Consider the following 10,461-nt stretch of genomic DNA (forward strand, 5'->3'; position numbering starts at 1 on the left):
TGTAGTATTGATCAAGCATTGCAGACTTGGTACAAAAGCTTCCTGCATCTGTGGAGAATGGGGCTCACAAAGGATGTTTCTTGAACAGTAGATTGGAGTGAGTAATGAATGGAACAGAGTCACGGAATGGTAGTTGATTGCAGGAGGAAAGACGGCCAGCTGAGAGAGGGAGGACTACTGGGAAGGGGGCCGTGGGAAGTAAGAGAGAATTACAATGGGAAGAGAGACACTAATGGGAAGAGAAGTCAAGGAAGTGGAGTCAGCCAGGATATGGGATGATTTGTGGATACAATCAGGATTTGGGGCAAGAAAATATCGGCAGTGAGCAGGAGAGTGTTGGAAAAACATGAAAGTAAACACTTAAAAAGGACTATGTAGTAAAAAGTAACTGCAGATGCTGGTTTATACCAAAGAGAGACACAAAATGGTGGAGTAACTCAGCAGGTCAGGCAGCATCTCTGGAGAAAATGGATAGGTGACTTTTCAGGTCGGGACCCTTCTTCAGACTGATTGTACGGGAAAGGGGAGGGGGGTCTGGAAGCAAGTAAAGACCAGGACAAATCAGAGCTGGCAACAGATGACTTCAGGCAGTGTGGTGCCCTGATAGGCTCGGGACGGTATGATCCCAAGAAGGACTTAAAAAGGAACTTTACTTTACTTAAGCAAATGGATAACTAAGATTCCCAGCAGTGACCCAGCCTCAGCCTGCTGGTTAAGGACTGCTACATTGTTTAAGGCAGCAACAATCGCAGACCTTATACACAAAGCATTTTGTTTGTAACATCAAAACAAAATGTGTAATATTCATTTAACATCTTTCCATGTGCTCAGCTGACTCTGAATATGCATGTCATGTACATTGAGTATCCAGAACAAAAATCCAGATTGGGTTTTGGATGACAGTCTTTCACATATATGTGATAGAATTTCTGACCTCTAGATTTTGTTGGGAATGGAATTTCAGTCTGTAGCAGAAAGTCTTGTGATTCTGGTGATGTCTGTATTGATGACTTGTGAAATTGAAGCTGGTTTGCATTGGATGTTGCAATGCCAATGTTGTTTTCTATCTGATATTTTGCACGATGTTCAAACTGTTCTCAATAAGTTTCCAGATAATATCAATGCCCAGAGGGTGAATGAACCTTCGTACCGAAATTCTTTGATTAGCTAAGCTCAGGTCCTGGTTGAGGCATGCATATCATTTCATATCATATCATATCATATCATATATATACAGCCGGAAACAGGCCTTTTCGGCCCACCAAGTCCGTGCCGCCCAACGATCCCCGTACATTAACACTATCCTACACCCACTATGGACAATTTTTACATTTACCCAGCCAATTAACCTACATACCTGTACGTCTTTGGAGTGTGGGAGGAAACCGAAGATCTCGGAGAAAACCCACGCAGGTCACGGGGAGAACGTACAAACTCCTTACAGTGCAGCACCCGTAGTCAGGATCGAACCTGAGTCTCCGGCGCTGCATTCGCTGTAAAGCAGCAACTCTACCAGAGTTTCTCGGGGTGACTAGGTCTTGTTGTAAAGTCAGCTTGCAATTAAAGTATCCAGTAGCTTAAGAATGTTGATGGCCCCTGAGATTATTATCCTATTGAAACCAATAACCTGCCTTCATTTCACTTAATGAATAATTGTTGCTTTGTCACTTTCTCTCCAATCGTTATATATCTTCGCACTGCTCGCATAGTGGGTCATTACCATTCAGAATACTCTGTCAAATAAAGACAAATGTGCCAAGATAAAATCAACAGCAAATGCTAAATTTGTTGGGTCTGCCAGCAACTGACAGAGAAAAGCTGCAGCTATGCTTTGGGTATTTTCTGCAACACATCTAATGCATGATATATACCTGAAACCCGAATTGATCTATTGTCATTTGATGAAATATTGGATATGCATTTCCAACATCCGCACTAATCTTTTTATGTCTCTTTATAACCATAACCATCCCCCCTTCCCTCCACAAACGGCCTGTTACACCTTAACCCGTTCACATTTCCTTTCTTTCTCTCATTGAAAACATATTTCCTTCAATTAAAGATTTGACATTTATTTGACAGCCACTTTCTCTTATGCCTCTTACACCATTATTTCCTAATTAATGTATTACATAACACAAAAGTTGTTTTTATCAATATCTAACCTATAAACTGAAAACAGGCACAAAGCACCCATTGGAAAAGTTTAGAAGGTCAGATTGGACGTGCTAGTTAGAGGTGAAAAACATCAGTACAGTCATGCGTCATGAGGTGAATGGCCTATTTCTATCACAAAAAAATCACGACTCATAAAAAGCCAATCGGCCCCTACAGTCTGCGGTTTATAAACTGGTCCTGATCATATCTGTCCTAAGATTGCTTTACTACCCCTTTGAAAGGTCTATTGTCTCAGTATCCATCATCGTTACTTTAGTTTAGTTCAGAGATACAGCGCGGAAACAGACTCTTCGGCCGCGCCGACCAGCGATCTCCGCACACTAACACTATCCTACACACATTAGGGGCAATTTTACCAAAGCCAATTAGCCTACAAGCCTGTACATCCTTGGTGTGTGGGAGGACACCAGTGCACCCGGAGAAAACCCACGTAGGTCACAGGGAGAACGTACAAATCCTGTGCAGACAGTGCCCATAGTCAAGATCGAACCCGGGTCTCTGGCGCTGTAAGGCAGCAACTCTACCGCTGCACCACCGTGCTGCCCGTCTTAAAGTTCTCTATTGACTCCAATAATTGTTAGTGCTTGTGATTACAAATATTCAATGTCTCTCAGTTGTTCATCCATCTTGAGTGAAGTATACTTCACTCAAAGTATACTTGACATTTATTAACCAAAAACACATCATTCCTATTTATTGTCAGTGATATTCATCTGCCATTGGATTGTCTCTTTCAGCAACATATCACAATTTATTTGCAACTTTCATTTGTTTTAAGAACAATTTCTAACTTTCTGTTTTATGATCTAGAACTTTAATTGGCTCCAATATCTTCACTTTTAACCAAATCTGAATTTACCTTCTCCCTCGTATAATTCTCTTTTGTAAAGTGAAGCCAATTGTCATCAGCATTTTGAAACAAGGTGGTCAATTTGTGATTGGTAACACATAGAATACTGAGACCATTTCATGTACATAGTTCTGTGGAACTAGTTATGTATAGGTCTGGCTGTCTGCACTAATGTCTGTGTCGAGTTGGAGTTGGATCTGGACATACTTCTGTTCTGATTTAGTTGAGTCCGGAAGGGTTGAACGCAGACCTAGTTAAATCCACATGTGCCTCAGTCAGTTCCTCTCACCTGTTTGGCATTTCCAACCCAGAATGTGATGTGGTGAAAGCTGACAAATCGACCCTTCTCTGGCTGCAACAGAATAATTTAAAGTTATTCCTCTTACAGCAGATAAGGTTCAACAAAATTAAATGTCAATAATTTTGTTTAAACTACAAATGTCATTTACCTTCTCTCCTTTATCAGTGTAGGAAGTCTGAAACAGATGGAAAAATATTGGTTTAGTGTGACAATAACCACAACAGAGTGCATTCCTCTTTATTCAATTATTCGATTTTCAGAATATTGCTGTCACCTAACAGAGGATTGGTAGCATTTTTACGGACATAGCAAATTTTATAAAAGTATAACTTGTTTGCAGTTTTACATGAAACATATCACTGTGCCCAGGTTATTGAGGAAGGCAAGAGAGGAGATTGCGAGGCACCTTGACGAGGATCTTTCTTTGTCACAGACAAGGTCCCGAAGTACTGGAGAGTGACCAATGTTACTCCTTTGTTTAAGAAAGGAAGTACAGAGATTCCAGAGAACATAGGCCGGTGAGCTCACGTGATAGGAAAACTATTGGCGAGAATTCTTCCAGGTAGGATTTACTCCCATTTAGAAGAGAATGGGCTAATTAGCACTAGGCTTTGTACACAGCAGTCTGTGTCTCATTAACTTGATAGAGCTTTTGAGGAGGTGATGAAGATTGATGATGGTAGGCCAGTGGATGTTGTATACATGAATTTTATTAAGGCTTTTGATAATGACCGTCATGGTAGGCTGATCCAGAAGATTAAGATATATGGGATTCACAATGACTTGATGATCTCAGAACTGGCTGAAGACAGAAGGTTGTGATGGAAGCTAGATACTCTGGCTGGAGGTCTGTGACCAGTGGAGTTCTGCAGGTATCTGTGCTGAGACCTCTGCTGTTTTTGATATATATAAATGACCTGGACATTAAGGCAGGTGGGTTAGTGAGTAGATTTGCAGACACCAAAATTGAAGGAGATGGATTGCTGTTAGCAGATACAGTGGGATATAGACCAGCTACAAAAATGGGAGGAGAAATGGCAGATGAAGTTTAACCTGAATATGAGGTATTGCACATTGGGCGGTTGAATGTAAGAAGAGAGTATTCAGTTAAGTAGTGAAGTAGAAGAGGGATCTTGGAGTCCAAGTTCATAGTTCACTAAAGGTGGCAACACAAATAGATAGGATGGTTAAGAAGGCATATGGTGTATTTGTCTTCATGGCTAAGGTCATTCAATATCAGAGTCAGGAAGTTATGATGCAGCTCCACAGGACTTTGGTTAGGCCGCACTTGGAGTATTGCGTGCAGTTCTCGTCGCCCCGTTACAGAAAAGATGTAGAGGCTTTGGAGAGGGTGCAAAGGAGTTTTACCAAAATGCTGCCTGGATTAGAGGGTCTCAGCTACAGGGTGAGGTTGGATAGACTTGGGATTGTTTTCCCGAGAACGTCAGAGGTTGAGGGGAGTCTTGAAAGAAGTATGTAAAATTAAGACAGGCATGGATGGACAGTCAAAACCTTTTTTCTCAGAGTGGAAACACCCAACACTAGAGGGCATAACTAAAAGGTAAGCGGGGGAAAGGTTAATGGGAGATGTGGCTTTTCCAGAGAGCAGAGAGGACCTGGAACACACTGCCAGGACCACAATTTTTGGTCTTTTTTTGTCCCGCCCCCCTGACATCAGTCTGAAGAAGGGTCTCGACCCAAAACGTCACCCATTCCTTCTCTCCTGAGATGCTGCCTGACCTGCTGAGTTACTCCAGCATTTTGTGAATCAATACCTTCGATTTGTACCAGCATCTGCAGTTATTTTCTTACACTATCTTTTCTTACACTGCCAGGGGTGGCAGATATAATAGTGGCATTTAGGAGGCTTTTCAATAGGCACACAGAAGTGCAGGGAATAGAGGGATATGGATCATGTACAGATGGACGAGACCAGTTTAACCTGGCATCATGTTCGGCACAAACACTGTGGGCCAAAAGGCCCGCTCCTGTGCTGTACTCAATTCTGTATTCTAAAACACCCAAAAAGGTCAAATACATTAGAGTTAATTCAAATTAATTTTTAAAAGTTACTTACTCTTCTCCCTCACAAAAAAGTGACTTACTCTTCTCCCCCATATCCATTCTTCTCCAGTCAAATTAATAACCCAGCTAGATATCAGTGGGATGAATTCCTGGTGTAATCCTGAATAATCTGCAGATGTTTACACCTTTGTTTTACCTTGGTGACACTTGCCTACTTGAGTCCTGTCTGATCCACGTTACCATTGAATTATTGTTCCCGATGTTGGGGAAGTCCAGAACAAGGGGTCACAGTTTAAGGATAAGGGGGAAGTCTTTTAGGACCGAGATGAGAAAGTTTTTTTTCACACAGAGAGTGGTGAATCTGTGGAATTCTCTGCCACAGAAGGTAGTTGAGGCCAGTTCATTGGCTGTATTTAAGAGGGAGTTAGATGTGGCCCTTGTGGCTAAAGGGATCTCGGGGTATGGAGAGAAGGCAGGTACAGGATACTGAGTTGGATGATCAGCCATGATCATATTGAATGGCGGTGTGGGCTCGAAGGGCCGAATAGCCTACTCCTGCACCTATTTTCTATGTTTCTATTATACATCTGCAGACACATCTGTTGCCCTTATATATACCTTTTGATTGCTCTACACAAGTTGCTTATTTGATCATCTCCAGGAAGATCTCTCAACATACTCCGGATGAGAAAGGCTGCAATATGGATTTTAAATGAAGAGGGTATCGTGGGTGATATTTCTTGTACATGCTTGCCTGCTGAGGAGAGTTTTAAATGTGTTCTCTAATTCTGAACAGGACTAGAAGTAAAAGAAAACACTACGTTTGACTCTCAGCTTTTAAAGACCTGAATCTTGCATATTTTTTTCCTCTCGGCCCTAAATTATAGAGTCATTCATATTATTCTTACTTGAACGCTCTCCAATACAAAACCATATTCCGTGCAGTCCCACATCAACTTTAAAAATCTAAATACATCTGTTGTGTCTTCCAGTAAAATGTTCAAAATGTTTCTTGGTATTCTTGCCCTTATCCCTCTGCATCTCCATAAGAACTCCCATGAAATGTCAATAGATGCAAGCAGATTCTTTCTTTCTCAATGCACATCACTTTGTTATCCCTCTCCTTAAGACATGATAGAAGATTGAATTCAGACGACCCTTAACTGACATTTATAGGTAGGTCGTCAAACCTTTTCTTAACAAACAACAATTATGTTTTATGTGGAACCACTTAATTATCAATGGTATTCCTTTTTTTCCCCTTGCACAGTGCTTACAAAAGGTATTAGATATGAAATAGGAAAGATAAACTGTTTCAGGCAAATGCCCTTCAGGTCATTTCAGGACATTAACCTGAAATGTTAACTCTGTTTCTCTTCCAATAAATGCCTCCTCATGTGCCGAATGTTTCCAGCATTTTCTGCTTTATTTCAGATTTTCATCATCTGCAGTTTTTTTAAATTTTCATTGAAGTCACTTCGGTTTCTCTTCCAGAAATGCCAGTCTCAAAGATGTTCTCCTCCACCTTTGAGTGTGATTTTCCATCTGTGTCCTCAGCAAATCACAAACTGCTGGAGGAACTCAGTGGGTCAAGTAGCATCTCTGGAGGACATGGAGAAGCAGGCTGAGGAAGGGTCCTAACCCAAAAGGTCGTCTGTCCACATCTTTCAGTAATGCTGCGTGACATGTTGAATTCCTCCACCACTTTTTGTTTCGCTCAAGATTCCAACATTTGCAGTTCCTTGTTTCTCCATCTGTATCCTTTTCCTTCTTCACTCACTGGTTTCTATTTCTCTTCTTGTTTCAATAAGATGTTTATGTTCCTTTGTTTATGCCCCCAATCCTCTAACAGTCATCATTTCAGAGCTTTTGGTAATTTTCCCTATCTGCCTCCATTAACCCATCATCTGGATGACCTTTCAAAATCCTATGCGACTCTGGGACCAAGGGGGGTGGGGCTGGAGCACGCAGGGGAAACCCACATGGTCACAATTACTTTGCCTTGGCAATGTGGGAGGAAAGATAGAATCTAGTGTGTAGGAGAGAATTAGTGTACGGGTGATCGCTGGTCGGCATGGACTCGGTGTTTTTTCTATGTCTCTAAACTAAACTGAGCTAAGATGGTTCAAACTACCATTTGCTCCATCTACCTTACGTCATTGCGTGAAACGAGCTCGGTCTATAACAGATTCGGTGCACTATAACCGAAATCTGTTATAAAGAGGTCCGTTAAAACAAGGGTTTACTGTATATATTTTGAGACAAATCAACAATTATCACATTTCACTAATTTCATATTAGAATTACATTTATTATCCTCCGAAGATCATAAGTGATAAGAGCATTTTTTTCGCCATTCGGCCCATCAGGTCTACTCTGCCATTCAATCATGGTTGATCTATCTCTCTCTCCCCCCATACCCAGTCTCCTGCCTTCTCCCCATAACCCCTGACATCCGTACTAATCAAGAATCTATCGATCTCTACCTTAGAAATATCCATTGACTTGGCTTCTGTGGCAATATATTCCACAGATTCACCACCCTCTGACTAAAGAAATTTCACTTCATCTCCTTCCAAAAGGAACGTCCTTTAATTCTGAGGATATGACCTCTAATCCTGGACTCTCCCACTAGTGGAAATGTCCTCTCCACATCCACTCTATCCAAGCCTTTCACTATTCGGTACGTATCAATGAGGTCCCACATTCTTCTAAACACCAGTGAGTACAGGCCCAGTGCTGTCAAACGCTTGTCATATGTTAACCCACTCATTCCTGGGATCATTCTTGTAAACCTCTTCTGTGCCCTCTCCAGGGCCAGCACATCCTTCCACAGATATGGTGCCCAAAATTGCTCAAAATACTCCAAATGCACTTTATAGAGCCTCACAATACTGACTAGCGCTTTTTAGAGCCCCAGCATTACATCCCTGTTTTTGTATTCTAGCCCTCTTAGTCATGTAGGACCACTGAAAAAAATGTAACTTACACTTATTCCGTAATGAGGCCCAGAAAAGTTGTAGAGATTTCCTTGGATTCTTCATGTACTGCTTCATTGGAATTTACCCATAAACCAAACTGGATAGAGATGCAATTTGTCCCAACATAAGGACTGATGCGAAGTACCATTTAGAATATGTACCTTTTCTTAATCAACACTACTTCAACTGATTCCTAAATAATGTTCTTGGGAGTGGTTTTCCTAACATGAAACTTACTATTTCACCTGAAATAAATAGGGTTATCGGCAATTAAAACCGCACATCTGCCTACATATGACCTATATACCTGCATTCCTGCCAGCTCCCCTGCTTATCTAAATGTCGCTTAAATGTTGCTATTGTATCTCCTTCGACCATCTCCTCTGGTAGAATCTTCCAGATACGTCACTCTTCGTGTAAAAGACTTCCTTCTTAAATCTCCTTAAATCCTTCTCCCTCTTCTCTAAAAGCTAGACCCTCTAGAAAAAGACACTGACTATCTATCATATCTATGCATCTCAAAATTTTAGATACATATCAGGTCACCCCTCAGCCTCCAATGCTCCAGTGAAAATAATCCAAGTTTTTCCAACTGCTCAGTTTAGCTAACACTCTCTAATCCAGGTAACAACCTAATGCAACTGTTCTGCACTCTCTTCAAAGCCTCCACACATTTCCTGTAATGTGGTGACTAGAAATCCACACGATACTCCACATGAGACCTAACCAACATTTTATAAATATACAACAAGAGTTCTCAACTATTTTATTCAATGGCCCGATCGATGAAGACAATGTGCTGTACCTATTCTTAACCCTATATACTTGTATTGACACTTTTATGATGCTGTGGGCTTCACTGCAATATCCATCTGTACATAAATGATCCTAAGGGTCCTCCATTTTCTGTATATATTCCACTTACATTTGACTTCCCAAAGTCCACCATCTCACACTTATCTGGATTAAACTCTGTCTTGCATTTCTCTGCCCATATTTCCAACTGGTCTTTATCCTGCTGCATCCTTTGACAACTTTTTGCACGATCCACATCTCTGCCATTTCTTTCTGTTATCTGCCAACTTAATAATCAGCCCAAATCATTTATATGTATCACAGACATCAGAGGCTGCAGATCTGATATCCTATTGAATACCTCTGGTCACAGAACTCCAGATAGAATAACATCCCTCCACCAAATCCCTCCACCACTACCACCTTCATTGGCCAATTCTAAATCCTATGGCTATTTGCCCCGATCTAATGCAATATGATGTGAGATTGCTTCAGTACAATTCTGGCATACACAGCTACCATAACGGTCTGCTAACAGAAATATTTGCAATGCTTTTATCACAGTGGGCTGTACTCACCATGATGAAACAGTGTTAAGTTCCACTTCAGGGAATTTTCAGAAGCCAAATATCCACCAGGCTCAGTCTTATAAATACACACATTTGGGTGGATAACAGCACTGCACCTGACTGGTTGCCGCAAATCCACCCTTTGCTCCTCCCCATATTTCCAAATAGAATTCAGTGACATTGTGAGGCTATCTTATGCTCAGTTAGTAGTTATAGTTCTTGGAGTTTGTACCATTGTATGTTAATCAGTAATAAGAAAATTACAGAACAGTGCATCAATTTGCATTCGGCGAGAAATAGTATTGGGTAGACTGATGGGACTGAAGGCTGATAAATCCCCAGGGTCTGATGGCCTGCATCCCAGGGTACTCAAGAAGGTGGCTCTAGAAATCGTGATAATTTTCCAATGTTCTATAGATTCAGGATCAGTTCCTGTGGATTGGAGGATAGCTAATGTTATCCCACTTTTCAAGAAAGTAGCGAGAGAGAAAACGGGGAATATAGAACAGTTAGCCTGATATCGGTGATGGGGAAGATGCAGGAGTCAATTATTAAAGAGGTAATAATGGCGCATTTGGATAGCAGTAAAAGGATTCGTCCAAGTCAGCATTGATTTATGAAGGGGAAATCCTGCTTGACTAATCTTCTGGATTTTTTTGAGGATGTAACAAGTAAAATGGATGAGGGAGAGCCAGTGGATGTAGTGTATCTGGACTTTCAGAAAGCCTTTGATAAGGTCCCACACAGGAGATTGGTGGGCAA

The 10,461-nt window shown here is 41.2% G+C and overlaps 1 protein-coding gene across 1 annotated transcript in view; it reads right to left on the reverse strand.

Annotated features, from left to right (window-relative positions):
- hpda (4-hydroxyphenylpyruvate dioxygenase a) overlaps positions 1 to 9,815 on the reverse strand; it is a 43,463-nt gene extending 33,648 nt beyond the window's left edge. Inside the window, exons 1-3 of the mRNA XM_078422483.1 lie at positions 9,709 to 9,815; positions 3,478 to 3,504; positions 3,318 to 3,380 (exon numbers count right to left, since the gene is read on the reverse strand). Of these exons, the coding sequence (XP_078278609.1) occupies positions 3,318 to 3,380; positions 3,478 to 3,504; positions 9,709 to 9,711 (93 nt within the window). The 5' untranslated portion in view covers positions 9,712 to 9,815. The remainder of the gene's footprint in view (positions 1 to 3,317; positions 3,381 to 3,477; positions 3,505 to 9,708) is intronic.
- Between the last annotated feature and the right edge of the window lie 646 nt (positions 9,816 to 10,461).

This window comes from Rhinoraja longicauda, chromosome 26, assembly GCF_053455715.1.
Source record: "Rhinoraja longicauda isolate Sanriku21f chromosome 26, sRhiLon1.1, whole genome shotgun sequence".
Taxonomy (NCBI): Eukaryota; Metazoa; Chordata; class Chondrichthyes; order Rajiformes; family Arhynchobatidae; genus Rhinoraja; species Rhinoraja longicauda.